The 21,734-nt window shown below is 41.8% G+C and overlaps 1 protein-coding gene across 1 annotated transcript in view; it reads right to left on the bottom strand.

Annotated features, from left to right (window-relative positions):
* The window catches only part of LOC121853915 (probable glutamate receptor), a 196,018-nt gene that overhangs the window by 27,480 nt on the left and 146,804 nt on the right, over positions 1–21,734 (bottom strand). The window contains exon 11 of the mRNA XM_042348311.1: positions 426–513. Within this exon, the coding sequence (XP_042204245.1) occupies positions 440–513 (74 nt within the window). The 3' untranslated portion in view covers positions 426–439. The remainder of the gene's footprint in view (positions 1–425; positions 514–21,734) is intronic.

Raw genomic sequence — 21,734 nt, 5'->3', positions numbered from 1 at the left:
TCGCCATTCGTCTGTCACCATTGGACTTGTGGGGGCCTTGGGGTGCTGATGATGATGAAAAGTATGGTGAGCTGGATGGTGGTTGCCCGTGAGTTGATTTATGTGGTAAGGCAGGAATGTAAACTGCAGCCACATATCTTAGTTCTCCCTTTTCTTGATCCTGTGGTGCGCGCGCACACACACACACACACACACACACACATACTAACATTTACACACACAACAACTTCTCAATTTTACTTGTAAAAGTCCAAAAGAAGGCCAAAATAACAACAGAAGGCAGATAAATTACAAAACATTTTTGGATGCAGACAATCATTACAATAATAATCCCTGTGTCTTTATACTCAACCTTTGTGCAGATATTGATATTACTGCATAAAATAACCAGTTTTATTTAATTTTACATAACTTGGTTGACGTACTGTTGTTAAGGTGCTCAAGGCTGTGATTGATGAACACACTTATGAACTAACTGCTCACACAGGAATACCACTAGTCCGATTCCTGCACCTGTAAATAAATAAGCATAAAGTATGTAATTATTTCTCAAACACACAACTCCCGCGTAAACTAGAGAATTTAGGAACTGATCTTGATTTAAACCATATTTGATGGACTGTATGTACAGTCAATCATAAAAGTTCGTGTACTGTACCGCAGTTCGTTCTTCTCTTGGTCTGGTAACAGTGTGCACACTGTACGATACGACTTAAAGTCTTGGGCTGTGGTGTGACTACCTATGCCTGAATGAACCCCGATCTCGAATGAAGTTTTATATCCTGCCCAATTAATGTGTGGCGAGAAGGACATAACTACTCATACTGTTATCAATATTTATACCATGCAGGTGTGCACTATCACAAACCGTACTGTATAGTATCAATGGTATACAATAATAATGCTATCCATATGCAGGAAGATACCTTGTTTGGAGTCGGCCATGTTTCAAATCAGCAGATTTACGGGGAAGAAGGATGTTACTTGCAGGTATCTAGTCAGTGTGATTCATAAGCGACGGTAAGGAAGTTTCCTTTCCTTGTTATATTTAATATACATGAAATGATAAAGTCTAAACATTATTTCCTTCTATACTAACTGATTATTATAAGATTGGAGGCTTGCCCAGAGTGTAAAATCGTTGAAAATATTGTATTTGGCAAACAGTAATTCGATAATTGAGTGCCTACGATAATATAATGTAATCATTGTGACGAGACGAGCAGCGGCCATATAACCTTAATATCTTCGCTATTATATTTAAAATTTGGGGCCGTCCGAGGGCGTGCAGAGCCCCTGGGTGAGCCCATGCTTAGTTTCACATAGAAGGAAGGTTAAGTTGTGAAGTTAGGTTACTTTGACCATTGTAAGTGTTGGCAAACTCTCTGCAGGGGTCTAAGAGACAGCAGGGCTACTGGAAATCTTCCCCATTGTGAAACTAAAGAATACATAAAAAACACACATTCTTGTGAAATTCCCGTTTCATAAAACACACACACACACAAACTAAATATGGTGGAGCCCTAAATTGGACAATTACCTAAAATGAAATATACTTCAAATTATTCAGGTGTAATATTAAAATTTTTACCGCCCGACTTTACTTGTCCCACTATATTTGCAGGGATATGGAAGTAGTGGCGTTTTTTTTTCATTATATTTAATGTATTTTTAAATGTTGCTGTAAACCACATTTTTAAACTATTTTATTCACGCTTATTCCAAGTATGTTACTCATATCTCTTGAAAATGCCTAGTATTTTTTTTTCATGTTTTATTTAAAATGTCACAATTTACGTATATACTGTACATAGATAATACCTTTTAATATATTTGTCCGTGAAATATTTGGATGACTTTTCTTTTAAAATACACTTGATTATCTATTTATTATAATATATCCCGCTTTATAATTTTCCTTCCTACTTAACCACATACAGTAAATATGATCTAACATTAGTATGAGCATTGTATTCTTATCCTTATTATTACCACAGTTAATATTAAACATTAAAAATGCAATAATAATTTGCTATTAACATTGCAAAATGTATTCAGGATATTTTTAAGCCATTTAATTATGTCTTTGTTATGGAAGCAGAAGTAAAATATATGTAATGGAAATTATAATCCTGGAAAAAAGTCACAAGAAAAAAGTCACAGATAACAAGGCACGGAAAAAACCTAACCTTACCTAACCTAACCTAAGCTTACCTAACCTAACCTAACTTAACTTAACCTAACCTAACCTAACTTAACCTAACCTAACCTACGTGCAATGCCATCATATATATATATATATATATATATATATTGTGATCACCTGAAGAATTGTCACCCCAGAGTTTGGCAGGGTGACAATTCTTCAGGTGGGATATCCTGGGGTGACGATTCTTCAGGTGGACATTCTGGGGTGACGATTCTTCAGGTGATCCATATATTGTGTTGTCAATGTGTACAAGTCATGTGACTTTTTTCCTGTGGACTTTATTTCCGTCCACAGGAGATTATACCTCACCACATCTTACACAACTATCACCTTGTTATATGTTTAACATTTTTATTCTCTTATTTGTTGGTAGTTTCATGAATATACCTATATTCGAAGCCTCTCTGGTAAGGATCCATATATTTACATGTAATATTTTCCCAAATAAACGGCCATTTAAACAGCGGACACATTTCTTCAACTGCTGGTTTAGGCAATGTCATTAACATATTGTATACATCTTTATTCCTGACATTGGGAAAGTTATCATGCCTTGCTAACCTTCTTTGGGTATTGATTGCATTACTATAATAAGGTGGAGACAACAAGGAAACATCATCATAAGAACATAAGAAAATAAGGAGTCTGCAATAGGCCGGTTGGCCTGTGCATGGCAGCTCCTGTCGAGAGTTACTACCACTCTCTATCATCCATGAATCTATCTAGCCTCCTTTTTAAATTTTTCAGAGTTCCAGCACTTACTACAAAGTTGCTAAGCTTGTTCCACTCGTCCACCACCCTATTTGTGAACCAGTTTCTACCTATCTCCCTCCTAAACCTAAACTTATCCAACTTGAATCCGTTGCTCCGAGTCCTATCCTGCTCGGATATGATAAGAACTTTATCTATATCCCCTTTATTGATTCCTTTCACCCACTTAAATACTTCTATCATATCTCCCCGCACTCTTCGTCTTTCTAGGGAATGCAAGATAAGTTTCTTTAACCTATCCTGATATGGAAGGTTTCTAAGTCCCGGAATCATTTTCGTCATTCTTCGCTGCACCGACTCTAGTGAATTGATATCCATTCTATAATAAGGGCACCAGAACTGAACCGCATAATCGAGGTGCGGCCTGACTAGCGCAAGATATAGTTGCAATAAGACCTCTGCACTCTTATTCCTTACACTTATAGATATAAAACCCAATACTCTGTTTGCCTTATTTCGAACATTAACGCACTGTTTTTCTAGGCCTTAGGTCCGGGCTTACAATTACCCCTAGGTCTCTTTCACAAGTCGACTTCTCTAGGTTGATGTTGTTAAAGCTGTATAAGTTGTCAGTATTTGTTCTTCCAATATTAAGTAGCTGCACTTGCTGGTGTTGAATTTCATTTGCCATTTTTCAGACCACCCCTGCAGTTTATTTAGATCCTCCTCTAATGCATTTGCATCCTGCCCTGAATTAATCTGCCGTCCTATTTTGGTGTCATCCGCAAACTTGCTTATGTCACTGATGATCCCAGTATCTAGATCGTTTATGTAGCTTATGAACAAGAGTGGGCCTAGTACTGACCCCTGGGAAACCCCACTGGTTACACGGCCCCACTCAGATTTAACACCATCTATGCTGACCCTCTGCATTCTATCGGTGAGCCATGATTTTATCCTATTTAAAACTTTCCCCTCGATACCATGAGCCTTAATTTTTCTCAGAAGCCTCTGATGCGGAACTCTGTCAAATGCTTTGCTAAAGTCTAAGTAAATAACATCGTAATTTTCGTCAATATCTTCTACCTCGAAGACTTTCCTAAAAAACGTCAGCAGATTTGTTAGACAAGATTTTCCCTTTGTAAACCCATGTTGCGAGTCGTAGATTAATTTGCTTTACTCTAGGTGTGATCGGATGCCATCTGCTATAATTGATTCAAGAAATTTCCCCACTACTGATGTCAAACTGATCAGCCGGTAATTTGACGCTGATGCTCTGTCTCCCTTTTTGAATATGGGTACTACATTTGCCTGTTTCCACAAGTCTGGCACAACTCCGGTGTCTAATGATTTTGTAAATAAATTTACAAGGGGTCCGCCAATCTGTTCCCTATACTCTTTCAATACTCGAGGGAAAATTTCATCCGGTCCTGGGGATTTTGTCTTCTTTAGTTTATTTATCCTCTTAAGAACATCCTCTTTTCTGATAGTTATATTCCTTAATTTCTCTTCTTCCTTTCCCCTAAATATCAGTTTCACCTCTGGAATTTCCTCGCGAATTTCTTCTGTGAAAACTGATAAGAAGTAGTTGTTCAATGCTTTGCTTATTTCTCCACTGCCATTTATCACTTGTCCTCTCCCTGACTTTAAAGGCCCAACTTTGTCCTTGACTTTTGTTCTATATACCTGGAAAAATCCCTTGGGATTCGCCTTGGATTCTCTTGCTATTTTGACTTCATTGTCTCTCTTTGCTTTCCTTACATTTTTCTTAACATTCCTAGATAGTTCATTATACCTATTTCTGAGCTGCTCCTCCCCTCCCTTTAATTTCTTATAAATTCCTTTCTCTATTCCTATGTCATGTTTAAGTTTTCTGGTCATCCACCTTGGCTCATTCTTATTTGGCCTAATTTTTCTGTATGGTATATTTTGTTCTTGTGCTTTATGTAGTATACTAGTGAATATATTATAGTCATGATCAACTGTTGTGTCATCTATGACCTCACCCCTTCCCACTGGGGACTGACGTGACTGTTCCCAGGTAACCTCACCTAGGTACCTTCTTAATCCCTGATAACACTGGTCAACATAAAAAAAAAATTCTCATGTTTCTGGATCAAAACAGTCTGATTCTAGTGTAATTGTATGTGCTGAACTCAATTATGACATTCGTATAGCTGTATCAGGCTCAGTTTTCCAGAACCAGCATATCTATATATTTAGTGTAACATGCTATTGATACAGTAATTTATATGCTCATTGGCTCCACTTATGCAATTATTTTGTCCTGATTTGTGCTTTTTTATTTGTTTCAGATTGCTGATTCATGATATTGCATATCTACACCTGCATGATTTGTAATTACTCTGAAATTAACAAAACATGGAACGTCGCAAGTGTGTGAACGGTGCTGACAGTTTTTGCTACATATGTGGTGCCTTCACTCCTGGTAGCCTCAAGAAACCAATCACAAAAGCTGTTCGACTGAACTACAAAAGTTACTTCAAATGTCATTTGGGTGACCAAGACAAGAAATGGGCACCTCATGTAGCCTGTAAGTCTTGTGTTAACCACCTGAGCGAGTGGATGTGTGGTAAACGAAGTTCAGGAATGCCGTTTGCTGTACCAATGATATGGCGTGAACCTAAAGACCACAGTAGTGACTGCTACTTCTGTCTCACAAATATTAAGGGAATAAAAATCAAGACACGAGGCAAGGTACAGTACCCCAATATTGCTTCTGCAATCCGACCAGTACCGCACAGTGCTGAACTTCCAGTCCCAAATCTAGCGTAACCTGCTAGAAGATGGAGTGCATATCACTACAGCGCGTTACCGACATAGACAGCTGTCTGCATTGTTCAAGATGGCAAACAACCTTTGTTATTGCGAGGACGCAGTATCTCTCATACAACAACTCTGCAAGTCTGAAACATACAAGACAGAGGATTGGAGGCTGTTTATAGACTCAGGAAAAGACTCTCTGAAAGCTGTTCTTTTACACAATGGCAATCGGCTTCCATCTGTCCCAATAGCACAAGCAACAAAAATGACTGAGCGCTATGAAACAATGAAAATTCTGTTGGCCGCTATAGAGTATGAGAAACACCAGTGGAAGATATGTGGCGATCTCAAAGTCATCAGTTTACTACTGGGCCTTCAGAGTGGCTAGACAAAGCACATGTGCTTTTTGTGCTTGTGGAACAGCAGAGCTGATGCAGAGCACTATGTGAGAAAGGATTGGCCGACAAGACCAAGAGATGTGCCTGGAAGGTTTAACTGTGCTCACAATCCGCTTGTAGATCCAGAAAAGATATTTTTGCCTCCACTGCATCTAAAGCTCGGTTTGGCTAAAAATTTCATCAAAGCTATGGATCAATTCGGTGCTGGGACTCTATATTTATCTCAGAAACTAGGTGGTGTGGATTCCGAAGCCAAGTTGAAAGCAGGTGTCTTGAATGGACCACAAATTCGTATACTAGTTAATGATAGCGAATTCACCAAAACATTGAACCCACTGGAGAAAAAAGCATGGGAATCATTTGTCAATGTGTCAAAGAATTTTCTTGGAAACTATCGTGCTGACAACTACAAAGAAATCGTAACAACCATGCTTCAGAATTATCATGCATTGGGAGCAAGGATGTCCTTGAAATTGCATTTTTTCCACTCTCATATTGAATTTTTCCCAGGTAACCTTGGAGACGTTAGTGATGAACACGGCGAAAGATTTCATCAAGATATCGCCATAATGGAGAGCAGATATCAGGGACAATTCAGTCCTAACATGATGGGCGACTATTGCTGGACACTGCAACGAGAAGAGAGCAAGCTGTACAAGAGAAAGAGTAAAGTTCAGAAGCACTTTTAGAACTTCATATTTTGTCATTATAAAGGATTTGAACTTATGTTTTTTGGTACAATTTTTTATGAGCTTATCTATGATAGGTTTAAAATTGTATCTTGCATGACGCGATAATGTTACTATATTTACTATTTTTTTTATTCTTTAAGAAAGTAGGTCTGATGGTAGAATGAAACATCCAATTAATATTCATTAATATGAAATTAGTCATGAAAGCACAGTCACATGAGATAATCTCATCTTTTGCACGACACGTGATGGAATATTAAATATTTGTACCTATTGATTTTTTTATAAAACCTGGTCTGATAGAACAAAACAAATATCAGATTCGAATTCAGCATATGTGAACGATTTTGGCTGTTGACCAGTGTAATCCGCCAACCGAAAGTTTAGGACTCTGACCATATTGTCATAGTTTTTTGTTTCCCAATTTAGGGTGAACCTGATTTCTCTGTGATCACTGTTACCTAGTTCTTCCCCTACTGTGATATCTCTGATAATATTTTCTTTATTTGTTAATACTAGGTCTAATATATTGTCACCTCTAGTAGGTTCTGTAATTAGTTGTTTCAAAAAATTGTCCAGTACTGCGTCTAGGAAGTCTTCAGATTCATGGTCACCTACAATGTTGTCCCAGTCAATATTTCTGAAGTTGAAATCCCCCATAATGCACAGGTTGTTATATTTTGCTGCCCTAAAACTTTCCTGCCATATGGGCTGAGCTGCTTTTTTCCCAAGACTTGGGGGCCTGTAAATCACTCCCATAATTAGTTTTTCTCTTCCTTCCGTGATTTCTACCCATACAGACTCGGTTCCCATTATCTGAAGGTTTCATATCTAGAAAATAACTGGTCCTTATACTTGTATCATATGGAGTTAAGGATTTCCTCCTACGTCTAACTCGAATGCTTTCAAAGCATTCGAGTTGATGTAGGGTTAGATATGGGTCCCATATTTTTGACCTGACTTAACATGACTAATTACGTCGCCCTTTCTCTTAATTTCCTTTGTGTGTGTGGTGTGCAGATTAGTGGATGTCATGTTTATGACCTGACCTCATGTTTAATAAGGTCACCTTGTGTACTTAAGCCTCTCTCAGTCCTTGTAATTCAGTTGCCTCTGAAGATGTCTTGAATAAAGACATTATATGGTGTTAGTTGACAATAATATTGAAGCGGGGACTTCTCGGATGGGTCAGACTGGTCGGGAAGATTGTGGACCTCAGTGCCGACCTGATTATCATCAAACTACTGGGGCCTTAACTGACGTCACCGTGGTTGCTGGGGGATCGGCTTTTTTCACAGTTCATATTTCCGACATCGCGACCTCAGATCCAATTTTCCTTCTATGGAGCACCATCTATTAACCTCTTCCCCCGACCTCTTACTACTATCTGAACTTCAACTGACCAAAGCAGCTTCACCCAAACTTTTTCAAGTCTCCAACTACAACCTTTATACCTCTTTCCGTTCTAAGGAAGGTTTTTGCGCCTACTGTAACACACGTACACCTATAGCTCGACTCACGGATCTTTAATCTTCTCTTTATGATGTTATCTGGCTTAAAATATCACCACCAAATATGACCATTTTCCTTTGTTTCCCATACTGTTCTCTCAACTCTACCAGCTATTTAGAACTCTTTGACTCTCTTACTTCTTGACATGAGTCGTTGCTATCCACGCACCCCAACACCGAGATCCTCTACCTAGGGGATTTCAATATACATCACAGAGAGTGACTTGGCTCTGCAAAGGATGACCCAGGTGGAGCTGAGGCACTCTCCTTTTCCTTACTTAATGATCTGGAACAAATAATTAAACACCCTACACGCGTTCATGATCGACACGATCATTTTACTAAAATTCTTTGTTTTTGTTTTACCTCTAACCCGTCACACTATTCATGCTCAATTTCTGCCCCCCTAGGGTCTTCTGATCACAGTCTCATTTCTATTACATCAAACTGGGCACGACCACCTCCCACAGCCCCCTCTAAACATCAAGTCAACTATGGAACTATCGGAGGGCAAACTGGCAATCCTTGCGAGAATTCTTCTCCGACTTTTCTTGGGATGAATGTTGCTTTTCCACTCGGGACGCCTCGGTATGTGCTGACAGCATTGCTGGAGGTTATAACGGGTGGTATGAGTGCATTTATCCCATCATCTACCAAAATTTTAATTTTAAAATGATGGTTTAATCGCTCCTGTTCTCTTGTATGTAGGGAGAGAGATAGGGCATATCAAACTATCTCTTTCTCCTGGTTCACAAATATTGTGGTGGACGAGTAGAACAAGCTTAGCAACTTTGTAATAAGTGCTGGAATGCTGGAAAGTTTTAAAAGGAGGCTAGATAGATTCATGGATGATAGAGAGTGGTAGTAACTCGAAAGGAGCTGCCATGAACAGGCCAACCGGCCTATTGCAGACTTATTTTTTTATGTTTCTTATGTACCCACTCCTCTTTCATTACTTCTCGGAATCGTTGTAAGGCCAAGCTGTCTTGACTAACTCTTCTTCTAGTCCTAAACCAAAAGCATCTGAAATAACCTCTGCACTCCCTCTTATCCTCCTCTCTTCCGACATGACAACTCTATAGCCAACTCTCCCCCTGATAAAGCCAATGTCTTTGGCACCTTATTCTTATTTAACTTCACCTAAGACGATTCCAGCTCTATTCCTCCTACTCCTGCTCCTCCTACTGAACTTATGCACTTTCCTATAATCTCCACTCGTAGGGTAGCTGGTGTGTTATCCTGGTTGGATTTGAGAAAAGGCGCATGGACAAGACAGAATATCCCCTTGTGTTCTGAGGGAGTGTGATGAAGTTCTGGCCTCTGTGCTTGCTCGCCTCTTTCACCTTTGCCTCAAAACCCAAACTTTTCCTTCTTCTTGGAAGAATGCCTCGGTTCAGCCCATCCCGAAGAAGGGTGACCATTCCAATCCCCCTAACTTCATCCATCTCTAAGATTTTCGAAACTATCTTAATCTCTCATTTTCTTCGTCACCTTGAACGCCATTCTCTTTTGTCGGATCACCAGTATGGCTTTGGCTACGGCACCCATCTTTAGCCATCCTCTCTTAGGGATTATGTGGAAACTTTCGTCGTGGCCCTCGACATCTTCAAAACATTTGGCAGGGTACGGCATAAGTCTTTGCTTTCTAAATTCCCTTCTTACGGTTTCTCTCCCCCACTTTGATCTCTAATTTTTAGCTTCCTTGAGAACCAATCCATGGCAGTTGATGTCGAGGGATCTCTCTCTCTCTCTCTTTCTCTACAAATAGTGGTGTCCCACAGGGTTCTGTTCTTTCAACTATACTGTCTTCCTTCTTTTTATCAATGATTTACTTCACACTACAACTGGTTCTATCCATTTTTACGCTGACAAGTCTACTCTTCACTCTTCATATTTTCCCCTTCCCCCTAATTCTCAAACTAGATCTGTTTCTAGAGCTGATATCATTACATCTATCAATGCGGATCTGTACAGCATCTCCGAATGGGAAAGCAGAAGATTGGTTAAATTCAATAGTAATAAAACTCGTGTATTTTCCGATTACACTTTCCAAATTAGATAATCTCCCACCAATCACATTTCAGGACGCAATCATTCTGCCAAATTCTAAAATAGATATGCTAGACGTCAGTATTTCCTCTAATATGTAATGGAAGCCACCCATCCTCAACATTGCTTAAGCTGCCTCCCAAAAGCTGGGAATGCTGTACAGATGCCGTAGCTACTTCTCTCCTGAGTAGTTGCTTCAAGTATATAATGGATTCATTCGTCTTACCTTGGAGTAGTGCTCTCAAATCTGGGATGGCCGCAGTGTTGCTTCACTCTCTCTTTTTTAGAAGTACTTTAAGGGGCAATGTTCGGTGGATTTAGTATCCTGTTTATCGCCTGCAAAGCCGTGGACTCGTGACACTAGTTTTGCCCGCGGTGCCCACCGTTTCTCTGTGGATGTCGGTCCCACTAGAATACCTCGTTATAGTACATCCTTCTTTCCTCACACAGCCAAACTGTGGAATGCTCTTCCTTCTTCTGTGTTTCCATACTCATATACACTTGAGGTGTAGATTAATATAATTTGTGGGTCGATGACCTGTTCCCAGGTGGGCTATTTCCCGTAAATAAAAATTAATAATAAAATACAATAAAACAATAATAATAATAATAATAATAATAACAATAATAAAACTAATAATAATAATAATAATAATAATAATAATAAAAATAATAATAATAATAATAATAATAATAATGATAATAATAATAATAATAATAATAATAATAATAATAATAATAATAATAATAAAAATCACATTATCCTTAATATTAGAGTTTGATATACTGCCATCTAGGAGGTTTAGTAAAGAAACTAACTATTTATGAGCTCATTAATAATCCTCTCAACACAGTTAACGCTCAATTTAACAGAAAAACAAGTAAATTCGCCCACAAGTTCATTCGCCCACATTTACAGTAGAGTTTATCCGCCCACACTTTGGAGTCAGTTCGCCCATACCTGAAGTCAGTTCGCCTACCCTTTGTTAAGTTCTATTTATGTTTTTTCACGTACTAGATAACAGTGTAATATATACAAATTAAGTTTCAGGTTGTTTATTCGGTGACTTTCAAATATAAAAATCTACTCTGTATATAAATACACAAACTAAAAAGTTTTAAAATTTCAATCATAGAAGTAACATAGAGTGGATTTAGCATGTTTGGCCACATATCAGCTGCTGACTGGTCCATTGAGATGGGCGCAAGCTCTTAGAAGTTGGCAAGCTGACTTCTTGTTCCTCAAGTATTCGTCCCAAAGAGCGAATATTTTGACCTGCATCTCCCTATTCTTTCTTCGCTGGATCCTTCGGAGCTTCTTCTCTGATACCAGCCTTATATGTACAGAGGTTAATCTGGCCTCTTTGTGGTTAACAAGCAGATAAAACTGAAGGTGGCAACTTCCGGCAGCACGTTTATTCAGTCGGTTGCGCCATCCTTCAATGACATTATTGGTACGTCCGGACCGGTTAAAAATACTCCAGCTGGAGGGTGGCCATGTGCAGCTGTGGATCCATGCTCTTGATATATAATCTACCATAGTTTGTAGTGGGGCTGTGGTGGCTTGGCGCTGGAGACGTTCGAACATCAAAACTATTTCTCCCTCCGGCACGTACAATTTCTCTGAACGCTGGCCGGACTGGTCGGACGTGTCAGCCTTGTACTCTGCGACAACACTGCTGATTTTCACTGGCTGCCTAAGCTTTGCACCGTGTCTGGGGCAAGTGGTGGGGCAGAAATTTGTGAAGACTTTGGCTAGAGAAGAAAAGGTTGAACTACTGAACAGCTTAGAAGACGACCTGCGGCTTTCAAGTAGCGGATCGGAAGCAGATGATCCGCTGCCAACAACAATGGAGGTGACAGACAGTTTTCAAGAGGTGATTAGTAAGAAAGAAAAGAAGAGGAGGCGCGAGTTGGCGAAGAAAAGTGAAGGAAGTGATAGTGATGAAATCATGAATGATAGGAAGAAGAGGACTGCACACACACAGAAGAAAGCAGAAAGAGTTCAACTGTGAATAAAACACGGCAGGTTAGTCGAATAGATCATCGTGAATATAACAATGTGCCTACCAACCCGGGTGGTAGAAACAGTTCAGGTAGGAGGAGGTTGCACTTTCCAAATGATTTACACATGTCATTCTATGAACGGTTACTGTGGGCTGCTACACTGGGGAAGAGAGCATAAAAGGTTTAAACCCCTGCTTAAGGAAGGTCGCAATAATTTCTATCTGACTGTAGCTGGGGATCAGGCAGTAAAGTTTTTGACGAAGACAGGATTTAAGTAAGTGATAATAACGATGCCTCAGGACGCAGAACACCACACCAAGGTGATTGTCTTCATAAACATAAGAACATAAGAAAATAAGGAGCCTGCAATAGGCCGGTTGGCCTGTGCATGGCAGCTCCTGTACATAAGTACATTTGTTAAAGTTATTTAGAGTTTTCAGAGGATTCAACAGTTCACAATTACACTCACGTTTTTGGGTCTAGGGTTAGACTAACGAGAATAAATGTAATGTCCTGCAGGAAAATGTTGGCTGACGAGAATCATGATGTTGCCTCTACAGTAGAAGGCGAAAGTCTGCCCCTCAGGCAGTCACATAGCTGCTACCAGCTCCATCTCGCTTTGTAAGCTATTCTGAGTTGTAAACAGTTTCTTAACTTAATATGTGGCCGGCGCCCACAATTGTGCGTGGCGATAACACTCCCCCTGTCGGGTTTCGCACCAAATTACGGCCTACCATTAAATTCACTCTCCGAGCCCTTCCAACAGGTAGAGTCTCGTCGCTGGGCGTATTAACACTGAGTCCTTTGTCTTCACTTTAACACTTCGCACCAGGCCATCTGCGCCTGGTAGTGCGTCCAGTACTCTCTCTAGCATTCACTGACTCCTGGGGAAGGGTTGTCCAGAGATGATCACGATATCCCCAACGTGGAGATTATGGCGAGTTTTGAAGAAACTTTGTCGCTGACGTAGTGTCAGGATATATTCATTTACCCACCTCTTCCAAAATTGGTCCGCGATGAATTGGGCCTGCTTCCATCTTCTGGCAGGTCGGCTCAGTTGACCTCTGACCCAGCTTGAAGAAGGTCGTGCGATCGTGCTCCCGCTAGAGACCAAGGAAAATGGCCGCTTTGGATCGTTGTGCCGTGGGGGAAGAGGAGGGGAGTGTGGGGAAGGACGACCTCCTTGCCACGCTGTTAAGGCAGCTGGGGCAGTTGAGGAGTGAGGTTGACACTCTAAAGGGGGAAAATGAAGCCCTCAGGACGGAACTCCTTCAGGTAGGTGTCCTGCCTAGCAGGACACCTGCGAAGGAGGAGCAGGCATGGAGAGTGGTTGTCTCCAAGGGGACTAGGTTCAGGCTTAGGAAAGCTGACCAGGGTGTGGAGTGCAGTAACCCTTACCAGGTGCTGCAGGAAGCTGGAGAGGAAGAGAAGAGGCAGGACGGTATGGATCAAGGAGAGGAAAGGGCAGTTGTACAAACCCTGCCCACAGGTAAGGTCGTGGTAGTTGGTGACAGCCAGGTGAGGTTTATGGATAGGGCTTTTTGTGCGAGAGATAGGAAACGTAGGACTAGGGTATGTTTTCCTGGGGCTGGGATAGGGCATGTAGCCGAGAGGTTAGACAGAGTTTTGTCAGGGGAGGGTACCAATCCAGTAGTGTGTCTTAGTGTGGGAGGAAACGACATAGGTAAGGTTAGGAGTGAGGAACTTTTCAAGAGGTATAGGGAGGCGCTGGGGAAGATTAGAGATAGGGGAGGGATCCCGATAGTATGTGGTGTCTTGCCTAGAAGAGGGGTTGGTCGTGAATGGCTGTCCAGGGCAATTGCTATTAATTGCCGACTGGAAAAACATTGTGCAAACAATGGTTGGGCATTCATTGATGACTGGCAACGATTTTATGGCAACGACTACCTGTACTGTCGCGACGGAGTACACTTGTCTCGTGAGGGGGTAAAGACGTTGTCTGCATCCCTGGAGCGTGAAATTGTCACTCCGAAGGGGGGGTTTCGCCAGTAGAGAGGGGTCGGGGAAAATGGGAGTCAAAAAACAAGCAGGTCCTGGGAAGTAGTGAAACAGAAGTAGATAATGCTGAAAATATAGTTAGTCATAATAACAAACATCAAAGTAATAAATGTAAAACAGATAGAAACGGAAGAAATATATTGAGTGTTTATTATACTAATAGTAGAAGCCTGTGTAACAAAATGGACCAGCTCAGGGCCATTGTTAGTAAAGAGAACATAGATATAATTGCAATAACGGAAACATGGATAAATTCAAACAGCAAGCATTTTTTAGCAGAATTTCATATTCCAGGATATAACCTATTTAAATTTGACAGAGTAGGAAGGAGAGGTGGCGGTGTAGCAGTGTATATCAGGGTGTCATTAAAAAGCTGCAATAAATCAAACATTAAAACAAATAGCGACAATGAAAGTATTTGGGTAGAGATTGGTGAGGGCAGTGAATCCGTAGTCATTGGTGTTATATATAGACCACCTAATTTGAGTAGGAACGATGGTAAATTGCTATGGGAGGAAATAAAGAAGGCATCTGATAGAAACAATGTATGTATTCTAGGCGATTTCAACTTTTCAGGCATAGATTGGAAAAATCAACTTAGCGATAATGAATCTGAAGATTTTCTAGAAGTAGTACAAGATAGTTTTTTATATCAATTCATAAACTCGCCCACTAGAGGAAATAATATCCTCGATTTAGTTCTCAGTAATAATGAAAATCTAGTAAAAGATGTTGGGATTGGAGACGAACTAGGAAACAGTGATCATAAAGCCATATATTTTAACATAATATGGGATGGCAGGAAGAAGGAAAATTCGGCCTTGATCCCGGATTTTAGGAAGGCTAATTACGGTAGCTTAAGGAGAGACCTAAGGGATGACCCTATGGTCAAAAGATTAATCCCCCCCACACCTCTGGAAACTGTCAACTTAGGACGGGATACCCCGGATTTAATTTAGCAGCTACTTATGAACAATTTATTGCGACAATCAATAATGCCCAAAATAAACACATCCCTAAAAGAAAATTCAGATCGATACGGAACCAACCAAAATGGATGAATAATAGACTCTTAGATCTTCTAGGGAAAAGAAAGGAGTATATAGAAAAGTTAAGAAAGGCGAAAATCACTTACTTGGTTACTATCAGAACCTAACAAGACAGGTAAAAACAGAAATTAGGAAAGCAAAGAGAAATTATGAAATCAAGGTAGCAAACGAATCGAAAAATAACCCCAAAGCTTTTTATCAACTGTATAAATCAAAGGTTAGAGATACAATAGGTCCCCTTAAAACTACGACAGGAGAAATGACTGATGATGAGTTAGAAATGTGTAGTACGTTAAATAGTCATTTTCGCTCTGTATTCACAAATGAAAACCTAGCACAGTTTCCAGAAGTTCATAAGGTATATAACGACAGTATAGAAAATATGTTGATGAATATCAATATTAATAGTAACGATGTGCTTAAAGTAATTAACAAACTGAAGCCTCATAAATCGCCTGGTCCAGACGAGGTATATGCTAGAATATTAAAAGAATGTAGAGATGAGTTGAGAAATCCATTAGCAGTTTTATTTAATAAGTCATTAGAATCGGGCCTAGTGCCAGAAGCTTGGAAACTTGCAAATGTAGTTCCGATTTTCAAAAAGGGTGATAAATCAATAGCATCAAATTACCGTCCCATTAGTCTCACGTCAATCATAGGCAAGTTGCTAGAGTCAATTATTGCTACGAAAATCAGAAGCCACCTTGAAACATTCAACTTAATTCATTCTTCTCAGCACGGGTTCACCCAGGGACGTTCTTGTCTCACAAATTTGCTTAGCTTTTTCTCAGAAGTATATGAAGCGGTAGATAATGATAAGTCATATGATATAATTTATTTAGATTTCAGTAAAGCATTCGATAGAGTCCCTCATGAGAGATTGATAAGGAAGGTAGAAGCACATGGAATAGGTGGATCAGTATTAAAATGGATTAGGTCATGGTTAACTGGTAGGAAACAAAGAGTCAGCATAAATGGATTAAAGTCAGACTGGGGTGCGGTCAAAAGCGGAGTTCCCCAGGGATCTGTATTAGGCCCTCTGCTGTTTGTTATATTCATTAATGATCTTGATTTAGGCATAACTAGTAGGATTAGTAAATTTGCAGATGATACCAAAATGGGGAGAGTGATAAATTCAGACAGTGACTTTGAACACCTTCAAAGAGATCTAGATACCTTACATGAGTGGTCAGTAGACTGGCAAATGAATTTTAATACTGATAAATGCAAGGTACTACAGATAGGGAAGACGAATACAAACGTTAAGTATAAACTAGGTAACACGGAAATAGAAAACTCAGTTTGTGAAAAAGATCTAGGTGTATTTGTTAGCAACGACTTGAAACCTAGAAAACAATGTATTAGCGTTCGCAACAAGGCAAACAGGATTCTTGGGTTCATATCTAGGTCTGTGAGTAACAGAACTGCTGACGTTATCTTGAAACTTTACCTAGCATTAGTGAGGCCACACATGGATTATGCGGTTCAGTTCTGGTCCTTATTATAGAATGGACATAGATTCTTTGGAGAGAGTACAAAGAAGAATGACAAAATGATCCATAATATTAGAAACCTTCCATATGAAGAAAGACTGAAAAGCTTAGGCTTACATTCATTAGAGAGGCGTAGAGTTAGGGGAGATATGATAGAGGTGTACAAGTGGGTAAGTGGGATTAACAAGGGTAAAATGGAAGATGTTCTGAAGCTCAGTAATAACGAAATAACTAGAACAAATGGCTTTAAATTAGATAAATTCCGATTCAGAAAGGATATAGGCAAGCACTGGTTTGGTAATAGAGTTGTGGATATGTGGAATAGGCTACCGAGTGCTATAGTAGGATCGGGGACGCTAGGGAGCTTCAAGACGAAGTTGGATAGGCACATGGAAGTGCTGGGATGGGTGTGAAAGGGATCTGCCCTGTATGGGCCAGTCGGCCTCCTGCAGTATCCCACTTTCTTATGTTCTTATGTTCTTATGTTCTTGGCTTTGGTGGGTAGATCTCCAGCTGCTTCTCCGACTAGTCACACACGTCCGTATTGTGCAGTCGAGTAATTTGCGCACGTAGGTATCCAGTATATTCTACGTATTATGGCAAGAGTGTGTTCTCGTCCTGAGTGTCCAGCTCTAGTCGAGTGTACCTCTCTCACGATGAGCCCCGTGATCCTGTTGTCCCTCGGCAACAGTATGGGAATCTTCTAGTCTGGGTGGCGAGCGGCATGTTTCAGTCTGCTGCCTACTCTGAGTTAACCGTCCGTGTCTAGATGAGGCTTCAGCCGACTCACGTCGCTACCTCTCACGGGTTGTCCCTGTTGTAACATTCCTAGTTTTCGAGGGAATCCTTTCCTTTGCATAAATCTTAAGACGACTTACTTTGCATCTTCTAATTCCCTGACCTTGAGTCGATGTTTTCGGTGATGTTTGTTCTTTCGCTTCCCAAGCCGCCATTTCTATAAACCTTCTAATCCACACTATGCTATTCAGAAGTCGATGCCACGAGGAGTACCTGGCCCATAGCTTATCGAGGATACCCTCCCCCTGGTCAGCGTTCGTCATCAACACATTGGTTTCCTTCTTCACCTCTGGGTCTCCGTCTGAGAGATCTGGAATCCTCAATGGACTCTTTGGCCTACTGTTTTCTTCCAACAAGAGGAAAGCAGGTCTCCGAATCCACCTGCTCTCCTTGTTGAGCTCTACTCCATGTAGTTCACGACTAGCGTCGTCGACTGGGTTCAGTACCGACTTCACGTGGCGCCATTGTTCTGCATTGGAGTCCTCGTGTATCGTTGTCACTCGATTGGCCACGAAGGAATGGAAGCGTCTTTCGGTGTTTCGTATGTACTGAAGGACTGCTGTACTGTCTGTCCAGACCACTGATCTGTCTATTTGTAATTCAAGTTCTCGTCGTAGTTGTTTGTCTGCCTTGGCAGCCAGTACTGCTGCGCAGAGCTCGAGTCGAAGTATAGTCTGCCTTGCCACACACGAAGACGATATGGTGGGTTCCATCTTCACACGTGGTCCTCAGATACGATACAGCTCCATACGCTTGTTGGGAGGCGTCGTAGAAGTAGTGTAGTTACACGGCAGACACTAGATTTGCATCCTCGGGTGGGTAACAACGTGGAATGTTTACCTGTGATAGGTGAGGAAGTTCTTCTAGCCATCTTCGCCAAGCCACCCTGTTTTGTTCAGCCAGTCGTTCATCCCACCCAACACCTCGTCTACACTCATCTTGGAATATAAATTTGGTTCTTATGACGCTCGGAGCGATGAGGCCCAGTGGGTCATATATGGAGCTGACCATACTCAGAAGACCTCGTTTCGTCTCCGAATTTAATGTTGCCATTCTGACAAAGTGGTTGATCACGGCATAATCACGACTCACCACTCCAAGTGGTCCATTTATAGTCCAGCCCAGAAGGGTGCGTGTTGCAAACGGCTCTCCGTCCTTCCAGGTCCTTACTTCTAACGGCACTAATACTTGTGGTACATCTAGTCCTATCAGGAGATCCACTCTTTTCGGTGTTTGGCGTAGTGCAGTACCTCGGAGGTGTTCCCACATGGTTACGTTTTGGGTGATCGCAACTGAAAACTCTCAGAAAAGACAGTAGATTCTCAACAGCAATGAACTTGGGGGATAGTGATGGATCGGCTCTTTCTTACTCCTATGCTAGCCACTTTTACACTGATCTCTTCGGTGTTTACACTACTTCTTTCTTTCATGATCGTGCCAATGGAGAGGGGAAAACTGGCCTTCCCTCTGCCTCCAGCCGGTTAGCTAGACTATGCGTGCAGTATGATAGGTTGCTGCTTGAATCCAAGAGAGCCCCGGTGACCACTGCTCCTTTCGCCTCTTGCTTCTTCTCCTCCACCCTGACTTTGCTGGACTCTTGTAATCACAACTCGCAATCGTTGGGTTCTTTACGCCGATCACCAACTCCGTTGTTGATTATAGTTTCCCTGACCCATCTATGCGGATTTCCTCTATTCGTGGTCACCAGTACGCTTTGTGTACCCCCAGTTTCTCTGTGGATGTCGGTCACACGAGAATAACCCGTTATAGTACCTCCTTCTTTCCTCACTCAGCCAAACTGTGGAATGCTCTGCCTTCTTCTGTGTTTCCATGCTCTTACAATCTGTCTCACTTTAAAAAGCTGGTTTCCCGGCATCTTCGTGGTGTAGATTAATAAAGTATAACCTTTTTTTTCTATATTTACAATTTCTCTCCGTTCTTTTTTTTCGCCCCCAGGCTCCGTTGTGGGTCGTTTGACATGTGCCCGGGTGGGCTAATTCCCCCCCCCCAAAAAAAAAGTCCTTTTCCCCATGGTGCTTGTACCGGCTTCTGTTTTCCATGATTTAGCTCCACTAGTTGCCAATTCCGGTGGTGGCATAATGGCCGTAAGTTGACTCATTCTAGGTCGCTTGTATTCAGGTGATATGTCTATTTGGTAAGTGCCCCCAGTGATTGCTCTCTTCATCCTTTGGAAACTGGTCTGGTGTTCTCCTCTTTCAACTTCGCCCCGTTGCGCCTTGCCAGTCCTCGTCAAAACTCCAGTGAAGTGTAGAAGCCTCAAGTGTACTCCAGAGCAGCCATCTATACCACATACCATCTTCTGGCTGCACTCCGTTATCCGGTGATTACGACCCAGGCAGGCAAAGCAGCGACGTTCTTCTTTTATGAGGGAAGTTCGCTTCCCCATGGACATGCTGAGGAATGTCCGGCACATCTGAAAAAGGTGATCTCCACGGCATAACGAGCAGCGTTCATCGTCCATATCTCTGGTTGTCTTTATTCCTGATGTCACCAGACCCACATGTTTCTTCCTCGAAGATGATTGGCGTGAGGGTGAATCTGCATATATTCTGCTTGGTTCCTCCGGTCTTTGTCCCTCTGGGACCTCCTACACCTTGTCGACCATGTCCATAGTGAATTCCAATTTCCACTCGATCCCAGGAGTCTTCCCTTGCTTCCTTTTGTATTCATGCACCTTATCCACATAGTCCTCCCTTCTCTTTCCCTTCTCTTTCCCTTCAATCTTTCAGCTAACGTATGTATTGATTCATACTTGTCAATCTGATGTAGTTCTCCAGGAACCTTCAAGTTCCTCAAGTAATTCCCAAGTTTGTCTGAGAACTGTTGGGGGCTTTTCGCGTCATTTAGTCTCACAGTTAGACCTCACAGAGCTTTCTTTATTAGCTGACAGACGTAAGTGTGATTGTTGCCGTGACGTTTCTCTTATATGTCCAAAGCTTGTACCATGCTTTGGGATCATGTATTTGCAGACATCCTCGCAAAGCGTCCTTAGCGGAGCTGGTGTAGGCGACGAAAAGTGTCTCTAATTTTAAAGCATCAGGTATCTGCGGCATCCCAACGGGTCGCTGGAAAGGTCCCTTGAACTCCCAGTATTCACCACAAGTTCCTCCGCTGAAGTTCGGCATCGGCCTTTGGGAGAACCTCATATTTTCTAACAGTTCTCTCACCCAGCCCTCGGACCTCGGCGTGTCGTCCTTTTTTTTGGTCCTTCATCAACGTTAGTGGTTTCAGTGATGCTCGGAAGTACTTCCGCGCTCCCCCTGGTGAAATGTTCCCAGCTCCGTGGTTAAGGTGAGCGCCGGGAGTCCTCTTGGAGTATATAGCGTTTCTCCTTCAGTTTCGGTTTGAGGAAGGTCGTGTCTCTGGTAGTGATAACACCTTTCCGCGACCTTCTCTTGTTGTTGTTGTTGAGATTGTCGGACCGTAGTCCGACACGGGCCTTTGCCTGTAGGCGGCCCGTTTGGTGGTTCCGGCTGGAGTTCTTGGAGCAGCCAGACCGGATTTGGGATTGGGGATGGAGGTTGTCCTAACTGCAGATATGATTGGATGCTGCAGGTTTGCAAGTGTGAGCGCACCCTCGGTCAGTGAACGTTTACCACCAACCCCTACTCTTGGACGTGGTAAGTTTCGGAGTGGCGCGCCCCCTGAACTGGGGTCCGCACTTGCTGGGGGAGGATATTTCCTAAGCTATCTGGGTGGTGGGTATCGTGTGATGACCCGGAGAAGGTGGTGAATGTGGTTTGTTTGGGCCTTTCGGGTTAGAGTGGCCGCTGGTGTTGTGTGTACTTCTTGGAAGTTTCGAATTCTGTTTCGGAGACTTTGTGTAACTTCGCAGTCGAGGAGATAGTGTTCCAGTGGGTTGGCCGCTGGCTCCTGACAGTAGGTGCATTCCCTGACGACATTTCCGATCGTTTGCCAGGTGCACTTGTACCCTAGTCGTAGTCGATGAAGGCTAACTTGCGTTTGTCTTAGTGTTTTCTTGTTAGCGAATGG

The sequence above is a fragment of the Homarus americanus genome, unplaced genomic scaffold (genome assembly GCF_018991925.1).
Source record: "Homarus americanus isolate GMGI-L3 unplaced genomic scaffold, GMGI_Hamer_2.0 scaffold18703, whole genome shotgun sequence".
NCBI classification, from domain to species: domain Eukaryota; kingdom Metazoa; phylum Arthropoda; class Malacostraca; order Decapoda; family Nephropidae; genus Homarus; species Homarus americanus.
Note: the sequence above shows the minus strand (reverse complement) of the source record. Positions and strands in the feature narration are given on the sequence as shown.